Source organism: Chaetura pelagica, unplaced genomic scaffold, assembly GCF_000747805.2.
Source record: "Chaetura pelagica isolate M959 unplaced genomic scaffold, ChaPel_1.0 scaffold517, whole genome shotgun sequence".
Classification (NCBI taxonomy): Eukaryota; Metazoa; Chordata; class Aves; order Apodiformes; family Apodidae; genus Chaetura; species Chaetura pelagica.
The window spans coordinates 1,037,931-1,062,134 of record NW_009953992.1 but is presented as its reverse complement, the minus strand read 5'-3'; the positions used below and the strand labels follow the sequence as shown (position 1 = coordinate 1,062,134).

Genomic DNA, 24,204 nt, shown 5'->3' with positions numbered 1-24,204 from the left:
AAAAACTAAGATAGAATTAAGTCCAGGGCCTCCACCATGGCCTTAAAAGTATCTAAAAATTTGTTTATGTAACATTAAGATACATTTCTGTAGCCTTAATATGCCACACACAATAACTTTATGCTTTGTTTAACATTAATCCTACTTTAATCTCCTATCAAGACACTTCAGCATCTAGAAATAATGTGCAAAAGGCTGAAGAAAACTTTGCACAAAGGATTTCCAAGGAAACAGATGCAAGGAGAGCAGGAAGGAGAAAACACTTCAAAGCGCTCTCTTTTTTACCAAGAGGCAACAGATCAAAAAGACAACTGCAGGCTGGGTTTGTGCTGCAGCCCTCAGTGTGTCGTGGTGCTCAGACACCAGTGGGGTGAATGTGAGGCTGAGGGGTGTGTTGGGGGGTGTCAGACTGCCTGTGATGGGCCCTGGAGGCCAAGAGGGATGGAGGAGGACTCCCAGCCACCCCTGACAGGCCCTGGGAGGTGCTGTGCCTGCAGCCTTGGGAGAGGAGATCAGAAAATTCTTGTTTGTTTCCTGTCTGAATTCACAGCACTGAATTCACGGCACCTCCAACAGCCTGACTTCTGGCTATCATCACACGGTTTACATCCTAAGCTGGACAGTACAAGAACTGCCCAGGACCTCATCTCTGGAATTCTGGGTTTGGCAGGCCAGAAGCTGGCCTGAATTTGCACACACAGTTTAAGTCTCTCTGGTATGGAGATGTATCAGGATTTTGATGGTGTGATGTGAACAGCAGTGTAATGAGCACAACCTGTACAAAACAGCTCTCATGCAGCCAGGCACACTCCTCATCACTCAAGTTTTAGGGGTCACAGAGCAGGTCAGGCCAAGTTGCTCTGTGCTAGGGGGAGGGTTGCTAGCATCATTTCTGCAGAAAACCCTACAAACCTGTACTGTGCTGGAGCTCTGACTGCTGGAGTTATGACTTGCAGTGCTCTGAGATGATGACCAAATCTCACCTTCCCTGGCCTGCACTGGAGGCTCCAGCCCTATGCACTGGACAACATCAGCAGCACAACATCATCTCCTGCTCTTGCCACTTCAGGGAAACAATCTTCTCTCTCTAAGCTGTCCCTTCCCTGCCTCACAAGTCGTTATTATTAGAGGGTCTATCATTCCTGGTGTGTAAGAGCATCACTATCTCAGGATCTTCAAGGCTTTTTTCACATTATTTGATTCTCTGTGCATGGGAGATTTACCACTGTGAGTAACCTAGAGCTTACTCAGAACACACAGACCTGTTTCAGTGCAATCTCTCCCTCACACCAAATTAGAACTGTTTTTTGCAGTTATACCCACACCTTGAACAAGTAAGTCCCAGGTTACTTTTTTGTCCCATCCTCTACCATAGGGAGAGAGCTAGTCACCCTCCCTTCTTCCTGCAAAGAGAGAAAGATATGTTGGAGTGCAAAGAATAGCTGCATGGACAAAATAAAGAAGGGAGTGGTGGGACAAGCACAGACCTACATGATTCTCATAATTTCATAACATGTGCTCTCTTCTAGCTCTATTTAAGCTAGTAGTCACTTTAAAGAGGTTTTTTTAAAATGCTCAGAAGGCTTTCCACTACAGACTTAAATGCCTGAAGGCAGGAAACTAAAGCAAAAAATGTCCCTGTCATTACTCAAGAGCTGACAAGTATAAGGTGTTTAATTAATCCCTGGGCACTCTTAAATACAATGTTTCTACCTCAGTGAGTTTTACCTACTGAAGTGTTTAAAATAAATAAATAATCCCCTGGGAAAAATTCCAGAGTGCAGTATCATTCACAGAGCACTCATTAACATCTAAGAGCCAATCTAAGGAACAGCTGAGTATGTCTAATTAGCAGTCTTTTCTTTTGGTCTCAGCCCACCTAGTTGCTTGACTGAAAAGTTACAAGTCTATTTTCTGAGGGTTTTTCTACTTACCTTTGAGAGAGATTAAAAACTTGTTGAGGATCTCCATTCTGAATGAGGTATCTTATAGGGTCACCCTCTCTATCAAAAGCCTTTAGGAAAAAGAAAGGATAAAATTAAGTCAGTTACAAAGCTTTATTTTCTTTCCTTCAATGTATAAACTGGAGAATTGACCCCTAAAGCTCCAGTAGTTATCTACAGGAATGATGCTAATACCTCTGTTACTAAGGCAACAGAGGTAATTACAGATGGGCTACTTAAAGTTGTGGCACATCAGAATTCCTGATGTACAGAGAAATGACAATATCATGAATGGAGACTTTCAAATCACTATTAGATACCAACACATAGCATTGCAGATATGAAATTCAGGCTTTATTCAGTTACTTTTATTTAATGCAGCTACAGATTGATTAGACTGAATGCTTAGTTTCCTTTGTTCCTATTCTTTATTTCTACTTATCCAAATTGTTCTTGCCACTATTTACCAGAATCCCAACCCTTTTGCTGATGCTCCATTGAGCAGTGCAGACATTGCAGCACTTGCCCTCCACCATAATTTCTTTTGAAGGGGATGAAGATCAGGATGAAGCTTTCGAGAAGGACTATTAGCAGCACCTTAACAAGTGTATTCCACCTACTAGATAAGAGAGCAGCTTTTCAGAAGCTGAGTAAACTGCTTTTGAAGTTAAGCTTCAGCTAAGCTATTTCTAAAAGCAGCCACGTAATTGTTAACTTTCTCACACACTTTTTCCCAAAAAAGAATATATCAGGTGCCTTTGAGAGAAAATACCATCTACTGAACTGTCTCACAGTTTCAACTGTTTAGCATTCAAATTCTAAAGTGATTAAGCATGTTCTCACAGGAAAAACAGTTATGAGAATTGCATGAAGACCAACCAACAAGTTGAAAGAAGAGCAGATAGGATTTAATAGAAGACACGTCAAAATCAAAGGGAAGGAAAGAGCATTTTTGTGTTTCTCATTGTTCAACAACCATCCTTTTTCTTCTGTATTTTCTGTAAGCATCTCCTGTAGACCAGAGTAAAGAACTTCCTATCTTTGGGCTGACCATCTAAAAAGCAGTTCAAGACCAAAAAACAATCCCCAAAAACAAGCAAGAAAAAAAGCAAGAAAAACCAACACACTGCCCCCCTCAACGTGAAGGACAGAAGCACAAACAATTTCGGTGTGCAGGCAGAAGAGTCAATCTAGATAACCAAGCTGCACTAATCGAAGGAAGCATAATGAAAATAGTGGTTCCATCAGATGAAGGGGACCAGTATAAAGCATCAGCAAACAAAACTGTATGGAGATAAGGTCAGAAGAAGTCAAGGCAAAACTGTAATAGAAAGAGAAAAGAATACAAAAGATAACAAAGAAATGTCTAAATCGCAGAGGGAACTTGGAGCATGGTACCTTCCCACAGTATTAGAGCAGAAAGGATGATGTTGAGAAGGTCAAAGAGCTAACACCTCTTGTGCTTCAGCTGCAATCAAGCAGCTAACTAAATTAACTGTGGCCATAACGGGGTAAAATCTCAGATGAGAATAAAGAATAAGGCAGACAATATGTACATAAATAGAGCATCTTTAAATCATCTGCTGAAATTAAAGCCTGATGAAATTCATCCTAGTGTATAAAAACATGGGCTGAGGCAATCTCAAAGCTATTAGCAGTTTTCTTTGAAAACTCACAGAGGACAAATGTGCTGAAGGGCAAACCCAAGATACATCTCTCACAGAGGAATGAGCCAGGAAACCACAGAAGAGACAGGTAGAGCTCAATTCCCAGAAAAACATTAATAATCAAATGATTCTGAAGTACCTGTGATGACAATATGGAGATGGATAACACTAAGCTAAATTTCTCAAGAACAAAATATGTCAAAGCAATCTTATCTTTTTTTACAACAGGACAACAGGTCTTGTAAATAGGGAAAAAGCTGGGGATGTAATAATGCATGTCAGCCACAGTAAGGCTTCTCATGCTGCCTTGTGTGACATCCTCACAAACAAGTTTAGACAACACAGTCTACAAACAAACGGAAGACGGGATTAAGCAAGAATAAAACTGATTTGTTTATGAAATTCACAGAAGGGACCAAGTGACAGGAGGTGCCAGCACATAAGAGGGTGTGAGTAGAATTCAGATGTTCTAATGCTGAAGATAAGAGCAGCCAGAAGAGACAAGAGAAAAACTGTGAGCCAAAATTATGAAACTACACAAATTTTGGATGCAGAAAATCTGACCAGCTGGCATCTCTGAGGTCTATCATAGATCCTGAATCACCAGAATCACATTGTGGCATCTATCACAGCGGTCCTTTTATTCTTTGCACCTTGCCTGGAGGGGATCCTGTCCTCACTTCACATTTAAGAGTATCTCAGAGGTTTATTTGTAGTCTACATTAGTTCATAACAAGTCTGGAGACTTCCAAGATGACAGAAAATAAAAGACTAGTTCTAGTTTATTTTATTATCTCCTCATGTCCAAAGAAAATGCACCTTTCAATCAACATACTTAAAAAAAAAAAAGAGGGGGGAGAACTTTAGAATTGTTTTTTTAAAACTTCTGTTTTCTTTAAAACCAAGAAACATCAACATATTATGTACAGAAGAAAAACAGTGAACACTTGCACATAAGAGCAATCCTGGTTTCCAGATCAGCTGCATACAGTGACTTCATAAACTGTACACAATGATTCCATGTAGCTTCCTTCTTTAGCACATAACTGGACTCTGATAACAGTCTTGTTTTGCACACTCCCAGAAATATTACACTATTTGCATATTTTAATTAATAACAGCTGACAGAACATGAAGAAATAAATACCTCCCAGGCATGCAATAAACTCTGAGGTTTATTTACAAATTAATGCTGTAGAGCTCATTTAATATTGCATTACCTAATCTAAAATGTTGTTAATTAAAACACCAGTCACAATCAACTGGGTACATTATAAAATAAATAATAGTATAAGAAAAAATACAACTTCCCATCATCTGCTTGAAAAGTTTTAATGGAGAAGGAGAAAGGAGATTTTATTTTTAGAGCATGTACTTCAAAGTCTAACAGGGAAAGTTAAAAGACCTGCAATTGCATTGTTATTGACACTGATGTTTTGCAGATCTTCAGATTTGCTAGCTCAGGGATTTTAAAATAACTTGCTCACTTTCTCCCAGTTTTTGTAATCCTCATACAGTATGCAACATCAACAGTGTATTATCAAGAGAAAGTCATAAATGCATAAGCTCTTAACCCTACTGCACCAATCAAAATACACCTTATGTCCAAAATACTAAATGTATTGATAAAACTACATATGAAAGTAAGTCAGTGTGAAAACTTACACATGAAAACACTTATTAAATAGGCAATACCTTAAACTACTTTTAAAATTCCACAAAAGCCCCAAGATGGGTACTTGGTAATTTTCTGTTTGCCTAGAAAAGACAGCACAAGGTTTCATAAGCTTAAATGCTCAGTTTATGAATGTTTAAAATGTCCTGGCCAACTTTATGCCAGGAATAAAAGAAGATGAAGACAGAAATATACTCCACACAATAAATGTGCTTTAATGCAGATGGGCATACGAATGCAAAACGAGGCAGCTGAACTTGCACTAGAAAGACAATGCATCTGCATTTCAGCTCCAGGACCACCAGCCCTACAAGAGATGCAGTCTTTGACTAATCACCTAGAGGGGAAGCCAAAACATATTCAACAATTAAGAATTTTTCATAAATTGCCTGGTTAAAATCAAGTCATGCATAGCATATCGGTCATTTAAGGCTCATCTACATTGCAGGAACAGGAAGCAGAAGACAGTATTTTCTGTGTATTTCCAAAGCTCCTCAAATTAACTGATGCATTTCACTCTTCCCCAGCCACAGTAACTGGTTACTTCTGGGTCCTGACCAAATGCTCACCAGCATCCTGGCTGGAAAGAGAAGAGCTTTGCACCTCTCCTGCCTTGCCCAGCACAGGCTGCCTCTCGCAGATCTACTCAGCAAACCTCACCAAAGATCATTTGAAAAGGAAAGAAAAACGTAGGTAGAATGTTGAGGGTTTAGTGAAATGTTCAAGCAGATTATGCCAACAATGAGGTTCACTTTCTAACCATGTTTAGTGTGCAAAATCCTTAAATACTAAAAAAGCTGCTAATAGTTTTTCTGCCTCCAGGCCTTTGCCATATATCGCAGCACCACCAAGTAAACACAAATGTTTCTGTCCCTCAGCTGCTTCTGGCTCCTGTTAGGCTTTGGCATTTCCAAAACCAAGTGTTTCCTCACCAATGAGGAGAAGGCTCCTGAGCAGCACGGCTCCTCAACTCTGCCTCACAGACATTAGAGACATGTCAGAAGTTAATTTTCAGCACAGAGCCAGACGAGGCATTGTCCCTCAGTGCAGGTGAATCAGTTTAACCATCTATAATAATCTTTACCTTTCATCAGCAAAGCATTTTAATAGAAACTTACCTCTTCACCTGCTTCTATGACTTGATTAAAGTTCCTTTATTTCACACACTATGGTTTGGATAATTTTTTTGTCCCCTGTGCATTTACTGAATGTGCAAAACACACAGAGCCACACTTCAGCTGGTATGAACTGACCTAATTCCACTGACTTCAGCACCTTCAGTGGAGCTGCACCGACACAAAGCAGATGAGGCTCTTGATATGGTTTTTGTTTAGCTCAGGTATCTCCAGTCTGCTTCATACAAATGCCTTCATATGAAGTCTAAATAATACTACCATGTTTACAGGGACCATGCTCAGGAGAGCATGCTGGACTGAGCTTATTGCTTTAGACTTGAGGCCATATTACTCTTTTATAGTAAGTTCCTAGTCCCCAAAAAAACAACCAGAGAGTTGTAATTTATCCACCTCTTTGGCACAGCTGGCTTTCAAAACACATTGACAGAACACAATGCAGCAATAGCTTAGGGAACAGTAAATAAGCAAGCTGATATATTAGCTATGCAGCAACACACAGAGAAGTAACCTGGGTGTGCAAACTATGTCAGTGCAGCTCTATTTGTAAGCAATATGAGACCAATGTGCTTTCCCTGCTTCCACCTGCAGACCTAAATTGGGTGGTCAGTTAGTACAGGGACCTCTGCTTTTTGTTAGCCTGTTAAAAGCACTTGTTACATACAAGAGGAGTAAATATCATAGAACCATAAGGATTGGAAGTGACCTCTGAAGATCATTGAGTCCTTCCCCCCCGCTACATCAGGAAAGCATCTTCAGATGCTTTTCAAAACAACAGGCTGAAGACAGCTGAGTGCCAAAAGTCTCATGGAAATTTCACATGAATTAGATGTGGAACGTCCTAAGCTGCTCTGATTTGCTGGCAAATACATATACATATATATTTAAACATTAAAAATTATAGGCCTCTTAAGTTTTGAGCCATTCATGGAAATTTTTCTCTCATATACTTCAGTCCCATACACAGATTATAGTACCTTCTAGAACATAAAATGCACACACACAAAAAAACCTTATTGAAATATCCAGGTAAGCACTTTTCCTATGTAAAAGAGACTATTTATTGTGATTAAATGATTCTAAATTCCTATAAACTGTATTCGCCCCCTGTATGCAAGGACTGGGTTCTGCATGGCATGGCACAAAGAGAAGGAACATGGTAAAGGCTTACAGGGAAGCATCTGTACCTGCAGGTTTAACAAAACAGCTCCAGTTCTCATGGCCTCACTGACTTCAAGGCTGTACATCAGCTGGGGAAAGCGGGGAGGGCTCTGGTTGTTGGGAGGAAGTACCTCAATGTAAACAGTAGTAATAGAGCTCCTGCAATGCAAGGGAAAATAAAATAAATTAAAAAAAAGTCAAAGCCAGTCATAATCAATAAATCAACAAACACAGGGGTGGCCAGCTATGTCTATTTTATACACTGTGTGTTGTCTAGTGCTAACAACCTCCCTTTGCTCCTTTAACAGCTTCAGGATGTATTTTTCATTCTGCATCAAGAAAATAAAGCAGGCTGCCATGCTAAGAGAAGCAAAACTAATTAATTTATTTAAAAGGAGCCCAAGTGTTCTTTGAAAAACAAAGCAGTTAAGACAGCATTGCACATGCAACCCATACAAAGAAGACTCATAATCCCCTGGTGATAGTGTGTCCTCTAGAAGAGTGTGGCAAATTCTGAGACAGTAACAGCTCCTGGCAAGCACAATATGCAGCCCTGGAACAACCCTGCTGTCACAGCTTGCTACCTTTCTTTGGAAGAGAGGGAACAGAAAATCTTGACTGAGAGGATAATGCTGAGAGAAGATTGATGGAACACAACTCTTTAACAGGCTGCATCAATACTGAGGTTCACACACATAAAGCCAAGCCCACTTCAGATTACTGAGCCATGGCAATACAGGAGACTAGAAAACCCACCAAGTGAATCTGGCAAGCCCTTCAACTGCATTGACCCCCTAACCCAAATACCCTGCAAACAACATTCCAGTTTGCAAGTTGAAGGCTTTTCTTGGAACACTGACACCGACTACACGTCCTGCAGAGACACACTTCTATTCAACTGCTCCAGATTGAGAAAGGGAGCCAAAAATCTCCCTAAATTGAAAGAGAGATTCAATATCTGGCTTAAAAGGACCTTTCTCTTGCATCTTCACTCAGTCATCCCATTCATCTTCTCTTCTGTATGTCACCACAGAACCCATGCCCCACAACAAAACCCTGAGGAGAGCAAGTGTTGCAGGTGCAGATTTCCTCCACATAAGCCTTTTGAGAAGTTGGTAAGTCTCAGGCTAAGGAGGAAAGGAAATGGCTTCAGGACAAAGGCATGTGTCCCAAATTTTTTAATTATTTTTGGAGGACAGGGGAGGGAGAGAGAAGAAAAACCTGAACACACCATGAGGTGCTTCTTGGAGGGCTAGCAAACTCAGGGGATTTTTAGAGACTCCTACAAGATTTTACCAGGTATTTTATAGTTGAAATAGCTTTTGTGAAAACTGAAAGAGTTCAATAAATACCAAATAAACACATCATTGATATTTTTAATTAGCTGCAAAGGATTCTGACCAAGCACAGTCACCACTGTGTGATGGGTGCTTCCCACCACCCTTTGCCAGCAGGTTTCATAACTTGATGCCACTGGTAGGAGCTGGGCAGAGCATTTCTGCAACACCACGATATGGCTTTGGGGCTGTGCCACGCACCATGCTCCAAGAATCCAACCACCAATGGCTTAAATGCTCTGTCCCTAGGGACATGTCCACACACACAGCCCCACAGCCCTGGGGGGGTGGAGGGGGGGGGGCAGAATTAAACCCAGTCTGGTGCCTCCGGCCCATCACAGCTCAGCCACAAGTTTTCACAGAATCTCCAAATGGTTTGGGTTGGAAGGGACCTTCAGGATCATCCAGTCCCAACCCCCTGCATGGGCAGGGACACCTTCCACCAGCCCAGGTTGCTCCAAGCCCCATCCAACCTGCCCTTCAACACTGCCAGGGATGGGGCAGCCACAGCTTCCCTGGGCAACCTGGGCCAGGCTCTCACCACCCTCACAGGAAACAATTTCCTCCTCACATCTCATCTCAATCTCCCCTTTTCCAGTTTGAATTTGCTACCACTTGTCCTATTGCTACCTGCCTTTATAAAAAGTCCCTCCCCAGCCCTGGGACATGTACCAAGAGCTGCTTCAAACAGGAGGCAGACACGCTCCTCAGCTGGGTTGGTTTGGGTGCCCATGCCCAGGGGCTGAGGGGTCTGTGTGAGGAGAGGCCGAGGCTGCCACAGGGCGGGAAGAGCCGGTTCCAGCTGCCTCATGTCCAGTCACTGCCCAGCCCTCAACCCTGCTGGTGGTGCTGCAGGGAAATGGTGTAAGAACAGGGAAAAGCGCTGGAAAAGTGAGGAGAAAAGGGTGAGGAAATACCCTGTCAGCACCGAGCTGGGGGAGAGGAGGGTAAGGAGGAGGGTGAGGAAGGAGGAACATGACGTGGAAGGAGGAGGATGATGTCGAAGGAGGAGGATGATGAGGAAGGAGGAGGATGATGAGGAACGAGAAAGATGATGAGGAAGGAGGAGGATGATGAGGAAGGAGGAGAATGGCGAGGAAAGAGGAGGAGGGTGAGGAAGGAGGAGGCAGCCATCTGGTCATCTGTGTGGAGAGCTTGACTGGGCAAGAAAGGTGTGGGGAGGAAAGAGAGGGAGAGTGGTGTTATGGTCTGACTTTAACCCCCATTCCCCACCTTTATCTCAATCCACAAGATTTCTTATCCTATTCCCACCCCATCCTGTTGAGGAGGGGAGGGAGTGAGTGTGTGGCTGGGCAGGTACCCCACAGATGTGTATTAATACCATACACCAGCTGACCCTAAGGAGCCTTCCATGTTAAACTGCTCCACCACGAGCCATGTCATGGCAGCCCAGGGAACATCCATCAGTGCTCCTACACCCTGGCTACCAGCTAATCCAGGGCAACCCCCACCTTCCCATGTCAGCAATGCTTCAGATGCTGCCTTCCTACAGCCACTCCTCCCTGGAGCCAGATTCACTTCCATCTACAAACACAGGAGACAGGAATCTTCCTGCTTCCAGCTTAATAGCCAGGTCATTATTGGATTTAATCACCTTTTACACAAGGATGTAACTTGCACTGAAGTGCATCAGTGGATGATCCTTAACATTTGCATCATACCTGTGAGCATTTAAGAAGCTGGATTTGCAGATCACTGCCTCAGCAGCTATAAACAAAAGGAGTATAATCAGGGGAAGATGGACAATTACAACTGAAGTTGGTAATTCCATGTAGATTAACTCCTTGTAAACTATAGTTAGTTTTCTGTCTTCTTGCCTGTTGTAAAACACTCCTCATATCCCACTGATCTTTCTGAATTGATGTTCCACATTTACATTGTTGGAATAAAAAAACCCCACCATTACCAAATGCTCAACATCAGACACAATAAATTAGCAGACAAAATATCACTTTAGCGCTAGGGCTGCATATCTTGTTGGGATAGCTGCCATCTGTGTATAATGTTCCACCAAATAGTTTCAGTTTAGTGTGTATATCTCTTCCATTGCTGAATATTTAATAAAAATATGTTCTTGTGTACAATTTTTCCTTATCCTGTTACATCTTAATAATACCCAAATTGATTTACTGTCCATCAAGCTCTAAAATACAGCAAATTTTCTTCAAATCTTTAAGATCAGATAATAAAAACTGAACACTAGTAGCCCACAAACTAAAAGAATTATGATATTAAACAGTTACTTTTTTCTTTTTTTTTTCCATTTCCAATCCAGTTTTAATTAGCACTTTCATATTTACAACACCATTCATTTTATGTGTGCTATATAAAGCCCATGTAAGTGGCTGGCAAAATCTGCTTTGGCTTGGGGAAAAAAAAGGAGACAAAGCTGAATCTTCAAACAACTTCAGCATATGCAAGTCTAAGACAATGTATACTTTTCAACTATGGAAATAATGGAATATGGAATAATTATCTCATGATCAGGTAGTTTCTAAATTAGTCTTGCTCTGGCATATCACTCTTGTCACCAAGTGACACCCTTCCACTGTACAGGCATCTGACATCAGTAGTGAAAAGGCTGAGGTCTGAAATGAAATTGTTGATTTTACAAATGTTCTTCTAATGTTCTTTCAAGAACAGAAATTGCTAATCCCTGTATGCTTTACTACAACTTCAGTTTTGAAAAACTAAACTTCATCTTTAATAATTTGTAGAAACTTGAATATACTGAAAGTATTTCAGTGTACTTAAATACATCTCAATAACTGACATTAATGATGCTTGCTATAGAAACTTCAAAAATACCCAACCAAATTCCTTGTTTTATGCACAGTCACCTGTCAGGGATTTAATGTGTCATACTATAAAAAAAAGCTACACAGAATGCATTTCAATTTCAATTTGTGCTCACACAGGCTGCAGAGCCACAGTTCCTGAGCCAGGTTTAATTGTTTGGCCTGGCTTTGTGCATAAGCAAGGGCAGAGCTGCGGCCCAACCAGTTTACAGATGGCTACAGATAGTCTAGTATGTCCTGCAACAGAATCCAGGTTTGGGAAAAAATGCTTCATATTTGAAATTACATCGAAATCCTTTACTGATTGTACATGGCACAGACTTCCCTGCCTGCATGTGTAATGGCTGCCTAGACCTTGCCTGCTCCTAGAAGTTCCAACACTGGTTACTGCCTCAACCGAGGCAACATGCACCACTAAATACAACCCCAACTGTGAATCACTAACCACCTCACAGCCAGAAGGAAGGAAGGAGACAGCTTTAAAGACCTCGGAGCTGTAGCTCCTATGACCTTTCCCTGGCTTTTTTCTGTTTAAAATGGCAGGACTTGGCTCCAAGCACCAGCAGCTCATTTCTGGTTCTCCAGCCTCACAGGAAGAACATCAGGAAGGGAGGAAAATAATTTTATCTGAATGTCTCTTACCAGACAGTCAGTCATCCATATTCTTTCTCCACAGCACATTGTGGAAGCTCCAATGGCCCTACCCCTTATTTTTTAACCTTCACAGACACAGGAAAAACAGCTCTGGGCCTCAAATACACCTTGGGTCAAGGCCAGGCTGGCCCCAGGGCCACCGACCCTAACTATGGGAATACTGCCTAGATGCAGTGGTTTTTAAACACACATTAAAAGCTATGAAGAGAACTGCCTGCTGTAATTCCAAAAAACTGGAGTCAAGCTGAAACAAGAAAGGAGAGCTTTTCCACTTCTGAAGACTATTGCAATAAAGACACCTCCAGAGGAGACAGCACATGCTCCCAATATACACCACCAGAGGTACATATTTTAGGGCAATATAAAGATTCTTCAAACATCAAAGGAGCTGACAGCAATCAAAGCTGTATTCTAGGGGCTAGTGTTGCTGGGGCCACACTGCTGGACTCTGAAGCTCTCTGAAGTGGCTTTATTGATTTTTGTCCTCCACTTTAATAATATGCTAGTACCAGACAACAGTGAGTAGGTAGCAGCTGGCAATCTTCTCTTCAGCCTCCTATCAGCTACCCTACAAGAGGGCTTATCAGGCAAGAGGGAAAGGAGAAGAAAATTGAGCCAGGAGATGAGGTTACCAGATACTACTTCTATGAACAACATAGCAATCTGAATACTTCAGTGACTGGAAAACAAAAATATTTTGAAACAGCACAACAGTACGAGCTGCTTTCTTGGAGACATGATAGAAGCAGCAGGACCTGAAGAAAAGCCAATGAGTGAAATTCCATTTTTATGTTATCTTTCTTTCTTACATTCCCCATTTGAAGATAAAAGATGGTGGGAGATTCAAATGCTGGGAAGTGCTCTCCCTCCATGTCATTCCCTTTGGACAGTGAGGTTGTCACATTATCAATACCAGGCCCAGAACATGACAGCCACTTATACACCCACTTCTATGCCTTCATGAAATGCCATTTGTGCACAATTGCCAAACTCAAAACACAAACTGAAAAGAAGCAGTTAAGTGGGACTTGATGTTTTAAATTTTTTTTTAACATGAGAGAACCTGGTCTAACCATGCTAAATTTGCAGGCTGCTCTTTATCAGGTGGAGAATAGAAATAATTCTGCCAGTAAGAATGGAGGTCTTAGTGGGGGCATCCACCATTGGCACAGCTTGTCAAGTATGTCCACATCAAGGCACGTCTCAATGGCCCTGCACACCCTACACCTGGAGAGAAGGTCTCCAGCCCAGCCACCAAACTGTTTCTGATCCTTTCTGCACCACAGCAAGCTGCATTATAAACAAAAGGCACCTTCTTTCCCACTTGTTTTCTTGCTGACATCCCCTCACTTCAATTTCTTAACAAATGGGCATGCAGAATGACAGCACGACACGTGAACTTCAAAAAAAAAAGAACAGACCATCGTAAGCAAATGAATTAATGAAAACTGTGCACTGCAAGGAAAACATAAACAGGGAACAAAAAGTGAGACCTCTAACAGAACACATTTCCAAAAGATGACCCTTAACACCAAACAGAACACACTGAGCTGTACTTGACCGTGGGGTAACAGGCTGTGCCACACTTGGTGGGTGCTGCTAAGCACTGGTGAGCAGATGAGTTTCAAGAGGAGATGAGTTACCTTCTCTGCGCAGGAGGAGCACTATCAGATGCCCTGACAGTGAGAGCGTAGGAGCGCCCTACTGCCAGCACCACCCCCGGAGCGATGCTGATAAGGCCTGTTCGGTCATTGATGGTGAAGTCTCCCTGATCTCCAGCCAAAATTTCATACACTATCTGTCCATTGGGTCCCTCGTCCGCATCTACAGCCGTGAGCTGCAATTCAAAACCAGAATGTCAGCATGCGTGGTTCAGCGGGGTATTTTAATAGGCTTTTTTGTAAGGCAACTCAGCAGGGGTAGAGGAAGCAGAGGGGAAATTTGCACACCTGTAACATATGCAGTAATTTCTAATCACTATACAACAAGGATACACCTATTATCCTTCATTTAAATTGTAAAGACATCATGAAGCAGAAAAAACCCTGCATACCTAAGATTGCAAGCACATTATTTTAAGCCACAAATTAAGAAAACCAATTAAGAGCAAGTTTAATCTCTTTGGATTGGAATTGGTAACACTTCCTATAAAGGGGGGAGGTGGCAAGAAGATACTTACTGTGTTGCAAATGTAACAAGAGGATTGCATTTAACTACTTTAACTACTTAAAGTTCCCATTGCTCTCTACACTCTTCAAACTGACAGTTTTGATTCTGCCAGAAATCCTGCTGTCTGGGTCTTGCATGACAAGACCTTGCCAGGTGGAACTGGAGAAGGATGTCTGTGTTACTCATGTGTGCATGTACCTGAAAGGGAGTCAAGTGAGTAGAAATGGCAGCTGTTCTCCCATATGGATACATGGGTAGGAAACACAACCACATGCAAGGCCCATCTCACATGGCAACATGACAGTACCTGCCTGACAGGATGCCTGGGGCCACCTCTGTGCTCTCTGATAACCCAGCATGTGCTGCTGGACTTGGCTGCCTTTATACCATCTCTCTGCTACATCACTCTTAATTCTGCTATAGAATTGCACAGTTTTGATTCTGAGCATGCAAAAAATCTAAGGTCTAAGATTTTAGAGCCAAATGATAATGACTAAGGTTATTGGAAATGAGGGGGTTCTTACCTTGCCCCTGGGAAAGGCAGTGGGTTTATCCCATGTAAGCCATGCTGAAGCATTTCCACACACAGCCAGAAACCACAGCTCAGTAATCCTATGTGGGTGCTGGTAACTGCACCAGTGCCCTGACTGCAATGCCATAACACAGAGCCAACAATTGAGATTTCAGATCAGATCCCTGTTGTAACAGTCAGGAATCTCCATCCACACCCTATTCACGCCCCTTGGCAGCCCCATGTCCTAGCTAAGCCCTTTGCTCTCTCCTCTTCCTTCACACACATACAGAAAAACACAAGTTATTCTACATACAATGTATTATCACACAGCAAACTGCTCACAGTGCCATGCACTTGACTTGTATTGCTGCGATTAAAATTCTATTTTAATTATTACTGCATTCAGGAAAATAATAATAATAATAAAGGAGTACAGCATTCAGCATTATGGTTGAACAACCAAAGCACCACCAAACTGCACCAGTACCTCTGGACTCTATAAGGTCAATTTCTTCTTCCCACAGTGGTTATTTTGCTGACACACACACTGGTTTTGAGGTTGGCTCTTAATTTTGTATGGGTGTATATTGCCTCAAACAGCACATGGGATGACAAGGCAATGCAAACAGAACTTGAACTTCTAGGAGGCCACAGCAGGCAGTGGCAGCGCTGCCTCTGCACCCAGCTTCTCCCTCCCAACAGCAGAGGAGTGGCAATGCCAGGGAATGATGGCACCAGGGGCTGCTGCTGCTCCCAGCACGGGGCAGCAGCAGGTACAGCAGCACAGCTCCTGAGGATACACTAAGCAGTAAAAGATTCCAGCCTCAGAAAGTATTCGCTGCAGGGCTCCTACAGTGAAAAAAAGAACAGACATGGACTTTCCTTCTGCTGGCCTATCTGTTTTAGCTTTCTTGACACAAACACACATGCCAGTGGGCAGCACTGCATGTAGGGTTTCAAGCCCAGGATTTAAGGTTAACACAATGACACAAAACCTCGGGAACTACTGGGGAGTCCAAAGCAGGATCAATAGACATTATCTCAGACAGGGCCAGCCAAGAGAGCAGGCTAAGTATCTCCCTGCTGGACACCTTTTCTCAGCCTTGTGGGCAGCACTGCAGCCAGGGAGGGGAACTCACTGAAGTCTCTGCTACTTTAGGCTACAATATAATAGTCTATTAATCAATACAGCATCAGTCAACCTTCAGCAGGTCACAGGCTTTTGGAGCACCACCTGCAACTTTCAAATCACCTTTGGCCAAGGATAGCTCAAAAACTGGAAGAGCAGAAACTGAACCTTGCAACTAGAACAAGGGAGATGATGAATAAAACCCAAAGCTGTAATATGCAAGTTAATGACATTTGCATGTGACATAAAACACTGAGGCAAGTGTGCAAAAAACTCAGGGATCGAGCTGCTTTATAGGATAACCTCATGCACATAGGGTCAGTGAAATATAAAATTTTATGGAACAAGTCAAAAACTTGCTCAAAATCAAGAATGAAGCCCACAGTCGCTTAAACAGATTAAATTAAATGAAATGCTAAAAGGTAAGTGATTGACGGGAATTGAAAAAAAGTGGAGTTTACCTTCTTTGTCAGGATGGCAAACTACTAGTGCTGCTAGGGCCTGAGTGCTTTATGGAGCAGCAACTGCTTTGAACATGGAATAGGTTGCTCACAGTATTCAGCAACTGAAATGCATGTTAGCTGAGGTACTTTTCTCCTGAAGGAACCAGCTTTCTGCTTTCACACCTGGCACAGTAATCCAAAGCAAATCTCCAACGAAGCAGTTAGTATATTTGAACTATTCTTATTTTGATTTCTTTGTCATAGATGCTTCCCTCCAACAATGCAAGCTGATCACTGGTGCTCTAGAATGAGCAAGTCTTAATTCATCCTCCTGTAGTATTTTAAGACATACTGTGCATTGAACACAGGATAAACACTTTAAATATCTCAAAAAAACACAAAGCAGAGAAGCTTAAAAAACTCTTAGAAGCTAAAAAAACAGCACCCAAATTAATATCCTTCTGTTGTTGTAATAATAATAATAAATATTATTATTGTTATTATTATTACTATTATTATTAAAATGTATGTATTTCATTCTGTATTTTCTTTTCAAATGGTGAAAAAGTCATCCTATGAAGCCTGCCCTTTTGGAACATGCTTTGCATTCCCCCCATATGGTGCCTTGATATATCAATATATTACCTTGCAATGATCAGTCCCCACATACCCAAACTCAGCATGTAAACCTGACTTTCTGCACCCTTCCCAAGGTTCAAAGTTTAAACCCCTCTCAAACTGCTTTGCTTTTATCACTCATTTTAGAGTATCTATACACAACTGTTCATTATCCTTGTGGACAGTAACTATCAAACTAAGTGACAAAGTTAAGAAAAGTGCTGTAAAAACCTCCACTGAACTTCACAAGTAGCAAAACACAAAAAGATAAATAAAGGCTTCATGGAAAATGTAAGGTCATAAGTATTTAATGTCAGGGTTTGGAACAAGCCAGTTTTTACTGGGACAACATGAAAAAGGAAATTAATTGACTACACAAGTACATAGATTAGTAAGGTTAATTAAACTTACAAATACTGAGTGCTTGAAAAGATAAGTTATTTGAATGATGTTTTGGGGAGTAAAAACAGGAATCAAAACCAGAATGAAACAGAATTAAAGCCTAACAGCTGCCATAATACATGATTCTATAAATTCCCTCTCCAGCTGTCCCAGACCGATAGAGTTTCATAGTTAACAAGATTTCAGAAACACTGTCTAAAATACACAGAAAGAAGCACAAAACAAGATTTATTTTACTTTCCTAAAATACTTCTTGCATCCAGCAGTAACAGCTCCAGCCCTTTAACATTTAATGTGTTGAAAGTTTTGCAAAATAGGTGCATATTCTGCTGCAGTAAGAAGTGATGATCTTGGAAGGAAAAAGGGACTTCCAGCCACAGTTTAACAACTTAGAAGGACACGTTCTTGGTCACTATATAAGCTCTGTCCAGACTCACTTTATACTTGGAGGAAGCTGGGCTTCAACATTTAACCTGCAGCCATTAGTTTCACTAGTAAAAGCAGTCATGAGTTTCTGTGTGTCACGGGCAAACAGGGTTGTGATGGAGCTATTCTGGAACTTCAGCCAAGAAAATGTAACACTAACAGAGTAGGTCAAAATACTTGTTCAATATCTTCTTCAGACATTTCATTAAGTCTCTATCCATTATTTTTACTTCAGTATGTATTTATGTTTACTGAGAGATGCAAACATAACCCTGTTGTGTTTTCTGTTTCTGCTAATAATGTTTAGTTTGTAGATGGAAATTAATATGCTGATGGACTGAAGGCAATGGGCTGCAAATAACCACATAAATAAAACATTAAGTGTGGTTCAGAGATGACTTTCATAAAGATTTCCTCTAAATTGTTCTCTGGCTTTACAGCAAGATGCCTGTTTAAGAGCTGTAAACCAGGAGCATATGTCAAGCTGCAAATACCCAAACATGTCTCTAATAAATCATTTAGTGTGTGCCTGTATGGAAGGATGGCTGGAGTCACACGTGCCTATGTGCAGGGAATGAAAACAAACTGTTTCAAAGAGACAAAGTGATCCAGCACTGAGCAGCTGTGTTTGAGATAATGGCAAACCAGTCCCAGAGAGGGTATTTATTTAATGGCTCTAAATAAAATCTGTCCCTGTGTATAACTGAAAACACTGTTACTGCTCAAGACTAATTCTACTGTGAGCAAGAGCTCAGTGATAGACACTTCACTGCCTGCAGTTTTACCACGTTTTCCCTTTCTGCTGTCACTTGTGACCTCCAGTACAGTGGCTGCTTATGCCCTGAGGTGTGAAGGTGAGTGCTCTACCTAACCAAGATCTGGCGCAGGGCCTCCAAACTGCCCCGTGCTGGTGATCTCAGGCAGAACTGCTCCAGCTGGCCCAGGGTGAGCAGGCAATGCACTAATCCACTGCACAGCTGCTTTTTTTTTTTCCATTTTCCATCATGGAGTTATTTAACTGGTCTTGTAAGAGAGGCTTGAACACTGGTCATACCTCTGCACCAGGAAATTAGGTAGAATATAAACAGGTAAATTAAAATATGTTATTTTTGTTACATATATTTAAAGCAGAATAATCACAGACTCTGCTTCTTAAGGCTAGACCATGAGTTTTTCTGTAAAAAGAACATATAAAAAATGCTCTTCTGGGCCAAGAAGTCTTTGACCTTTAGACAAATTTGCACAAGGATTTAGGTGTATAATGGTTTTCTGCCATCCTCTGCCCCTTCTCAGCTCTCTGATTTTATTGCTCAGCATTCTCTGTGCCTTATACAGCATAGTTTATGCTGTATAAAGAAGGGAGAGATGTCTAAAGAAACAGATTGGCTTTAAGTTACTTAAGTGAAACATTCTACATGGCTGCTGCTTACCCCAACCCTCACTGTGTAACTAATTTAAATATCTGGAAGATATTTAAATATCTGAAAGAAAGGACTAATAGGAAAGCAGAAAACAGAACAGCAAAATTCTAATGATATAAAAAAAAAAAAATTGGAATTAGGTACTTTAATAGGTTTAATATTAATCACTTTTCTTAGTGATGATTATTATTTAGCACACATTTAACTGTTTTAAGTGACAGATTTCTCAATCAGCTGGAGTCTCTCTCAGGAAGCACAATAAAAAAGCCTATAAAAGCAGAAGAAAAAATCAGGGAAGAAATTCTCAAGCAGAAAGGGCCAGAATATACAGACATTTAAACCTAACATAGAAAATCTTCTCCTCAACCTGAAATAAATAATAAGTTCCCAAACCAATTCTGGTCTCAACAACCCAGGGGTACCACCATAGCCCCTGCCCAAGGAGTCAGGGAGCAGAGATTTCCTGTTCCACTCTGCATCCTCCAAAAGTGGAGGGAGGTTGTTCCCATAAAGGGGACAAGCTCCTCTGTCATGACACCCTCAGACTTTCTGACAAGCACACAGGCAGAGCTGCAGCTGACACGTACAACTGGAAGGCAAAAGGTAGATCACTCACCACCCCCAGGCTCCCAGATGAAACCAATGCAACTCAGCAGCACACAAATTTGTTTCCCTTATTTTGCTCCTCTTAAAGGCAACAGGGAAAGGAAGGAAATCCCTTGCTCTAACTATCCATTGGGGTAAAGAAAATGGGAAGAAACCCCCCTGAATTTCACTTGTATCTTTTTTTTCCTGCTATTTTTAATTTTCAAGTGGAGCATAAGGGGTTTTTTTTATTTATTTTTCTAACAGTACCAGACTGCAAAAACAATCCAACCTATTAGATAATATGTTTGGGCTTTTATTTCCAAGAGTAAAATAAAAATAACTTCCCACAAAATGGGATGGAAAGCAAGTACACACTGGGTTTATTTGTACATTTCCACACAACTACCCTCAGCCAAAAGAAGAAAAAAACTTAATAAGTTTATTACCCTCTGGATAACAAAAGCAAAGTGGCAACTACATGAGAGCACTTACACTGCTAGACCAGAAATTGGCATTTTTTGTAGAAAGGTGACATGCTTCATAAAAGAAATAATTTCTTGATTATCTCTGTCTTCAGAGATAATCTTTCTTTTGAAGTCTGAGTAGATAGTTAAGTGCAAGCCAGCACTTATGTGTAAATGATTATGTGGTTGTACAGATTCACTGAGGTCAGTGTTCTTTTTCTAACCTACCTTCTCTGACAAGAAAAAGTGTTTTTTGCAGGCTAATCATACGTGACCTGGGTCATTTTCCTCTCAGAGCTCTCATAGCTGATCATCATCCCACAGCATCTCAAGTGATTCTTAAACCAATTATGAGATGGGTTACAGGATGAGTTTGTTCCACACACAGAGAACAAGTTAAGTATATCACCAAAATCACTGTATTAGCAGTTAAAAAAAAAATAAAAAATAGTCAGAAGTCAGTTTTACATTTCAGAAAGTATTTATAAAGCAGAGGCAAACACTGATTCAGCAGCACACCCCCACCTTCCTGCCCTAAGGAAACCCCTGGGCATTCTTGGCACCACAGACTTGGTGGCTACTGAAGTCTCTTCCCTCAGCTCCTATAAGGGTGCATGACAGACTCAGTGCCTGTAACCTGGGCAAAATAACCAGGTGAGCAACTCCCCAAACACCCCAGCAGTCTGGAATCATCACTACTGGCATGATCATGGTCTGCAGAAATCTTATGGTGAGTCTTAGCTTTTTTTTAATGTCAGAGCACTTGGCAAAGTAAGATTAGTTGAAAAACACCCCCATTTCAAACCGGGAAGAATGATCTACCCTCCATCTCTGACCATATTGTAAACTCACATAGTCTATAACCACTTGTTGCTTGCAGACAGAAGTGTGGAGGAGGGAAAAACCCTCACTCTCAGAACTCTTAGGCTTTCCAAAACAAGTTTAATTCTCAGCAAAGCCAAGTATAAAGCCTGGCCTCCCCACTACTCATTTCCAACTTCCCAATGTCTTTCTAGAAGGGACCAGTTCCAGGTCCATGTCAGGTATTAGCTAAGTTCAAACACTGCACAATATTTACACCTAAACTTCTCACCATTTCTGCCCTTTTGCTTTTTTGTCTCTACCATACTTCTAAATCCACATAATTTCATTGATCTGATGGATCCAAGCAGAAACAAAGGATTTGTGCTCCTGCTCTTTTCACACCTCCAGGGTCTGAAAGTATTTACAGGTGAAATACCAGAAGGTGTAAACCCTCAGGACAGCACAGTCCCTCTGAACACACAAGTACTTTAGCACTGCAGTTGCTTCAGAAAAGCACAGTAGCTGCTCTACTTCATCCCATGTGTCATCCATGCATTTACACCACTCAGGCAGCTCAGAGAATCCCTCAGGCCAACTTTGGGCACTAGGACTAGTCTTGCCACACTTGCTGCAGTCTCATTTAGCAACATCTTCTGCCTTGTGCTGCCTGGCACATGAACTTTTAAGAGGAAAAACCATTTGGATACTGGGATACTTTAAATCCACAGCACACCACTGGATCTGATGCCCTGCACACCAAAGGCCATGTCATAACCCTGATGAACCCTCAACATGATCACCATGTGATTCTTGGGGTGCCCTACACAGGGGCAGGAGTTGGACACGATGACCCTGATGCATCCCTTCCAACTCAGCACATTCTATGATTCTGTGATTTCTTCTTGGGCTATAGTCTTAATGCTTTAGGAAAGAAATCTTTAAAGTTAAATTACAATTGAATGTTTTTCAGCACTGTATGTATCTCTGTACCTTAAATACCACACAAATGTGTTCTACTTTAAAAATCCACCATTATACATGGAGTTAGGAGTTTATGAGATGCTGCAAGAACAGCTCCTGATGTCAAACCCTATGCACAGCTCCTGAGCTCTACCTGCCTTTTGCTCACTTAGGACAACAGTATTTGCTCTCTCTTTGTCTTCCACACAGCCCTGTGCAAAGCTGGAACTTATGTTTAAAACTTGTATTTTAATTTTTTTTTTCCATAAAATCTTGCTGAAAATGTCCCCAGGGCTGTCACTGATGCTGTTAATCACTTAGAGCCCAGATTGATGAAGAGACAAGAATAACATAAATGAAGATCCAAAGATAGCAAACACATCAAGTCAGTTCAGCTCAAGTAGGGCACATGCCAAAACAGACACTGAACTTGCTCCTAATACCATGAAATCACTGCTGCCTTCCCAAGCTCAGCAGCTGATTATATTTCAGGAAATATTATTTATTAGTTAAGTCAGCTAATGAATATATTTTTTTTCCTTAATTCTACTGTATTTTGCCATCCTTGAATGCCAGCCTCCACTAGCAGCACTTTGTCTTCTCATGCAGCTGGACTGGAAGCTCCAGAAGCATGGCTGGAATGTTGGAAGAATAACCACCCAAACCCCCCTTTTTCTATGAACTTCAGTGCAATCAGAACACACCTCCACGGGCTGCACTGCCACATAAATCAGTACTTGCAAACTTCAATTGAAACTGCTTCTCTCTCTGGGTCTGTGTTCAACACATTTTTCAATGCTCATTTGCTCTACAAACAAACTTAGGCTTCTCTAAAAATGACATGGTAAAACATTTCTAGTTATGTCCTACTGAACCCTGTACCTGTTCTCCCAAAATGTTTTATTTCAATATCCCACTAACACAGGATAATAGTTTTTTTCTTTCAAGATTTTTCAGATGAAAATGTTTTGTAAAACTTCAGATGCAACAGCTGAGCTGCAGCTACACATCTAAGAGAGGCCCACCATTTAGTTCCAGCAACTTTTTAGTAGCTGTGTAACTAATGAAGAGGCTAGAGACAGACAAGCTGTTTGCAGCTGTTTTCAATGCATTTTCAACTTGGATTAACAAGACCATCTACTGCTAGAAAAGAATGAGATAACAAAGCTAACAAGAAAGTGTGAAATTACCTTTATAACGCCTTCCCCAGGCATCATATCTGTATAAATCTTGACACTGTAGGATATATTGGAGAAGGTTGGGGAATTATCATTTGCATCCATCACCATGATGTTGACTGTCACAGGAACACTCTCCTGTACACCATCAGAAGCTGTCATCTTCAGAGGAAAAAAACAACAAACAAACAAAAAGTAGAACAGGAACATATTTTAAGAGTGTGTTCTTATACAATTCCTACTATGAGAATATACAGCATGACAACTCAAAATCAGCATTTTCCTTTTGCACTTTTATCTGCACTTACAATTACAGGAGGCTTCAGCTGAGCAGTGTGCAAGACTCAGGGCAAAAGCAAAACAAAACAATGTCTTTTATACATATTGTGTCAAAAAAGCAGGAAGAGTGAGAGGGAATAACCACTCCTCAGGGCCAGGGTCTGCCCCCCTCTCAAGGAGGGGGGCCTGGCCACAACAGCTCACAAACCTGTCTGACTCTGCAAGTCTCACCTGGGCACAGCCACAGGCAGGAGCTGCTATACACATTTTAAAGCCCCAAGGCAGCATTTTAAGGACAGACTCACAAAGCTAGAAGCAGTCTTACTCAAAGCAGGAAGCCTGAGCTCTCCTTCAAATGCTAAACGAACAGAAAACACGGAAGTATTTACTAGGAAGCCCTGCAGAGGAACAGGGTTTCCC

At 41.4% G+C, this 24,204-nt stretch overlaps 1 protein-coding gene across 1 annotated transcript in view; it reads right to left on the bottom strand.

Annotated features, from left to right (window-relative positions):
• The window catches only part of PCDH15 (protocadherin-related 15), a gene marked incomplete at its 3' end in the record, with an annotated part of 234,661 nt that overhangs the window by 50,114 nt on the left and 160,343 nt on the right, over positions 1-24,204 (bottom strand). The window contains exons 13-16 of the mRNA XM_010002259.1: positions 23,518-23,667; positions 14,033-14,226; positions 7,606-7,738; positions 1,935-2,014 (exon numbers count right to left, since the gene is read on the bottom strand). Coding sequence (XP_010000561.1) covers positions 1,935-2,014; positions 7,606-7,738; positions 14,033-14,226; positions 23,518-23,667 — 557 coding nt within the window. The remainder of the gene's footprint in view (positions 1-1,934; positions 2,015-7,605; positions 7,739-14,032; positions 14,227-23,517; positions 23,668-24,204) is intronic.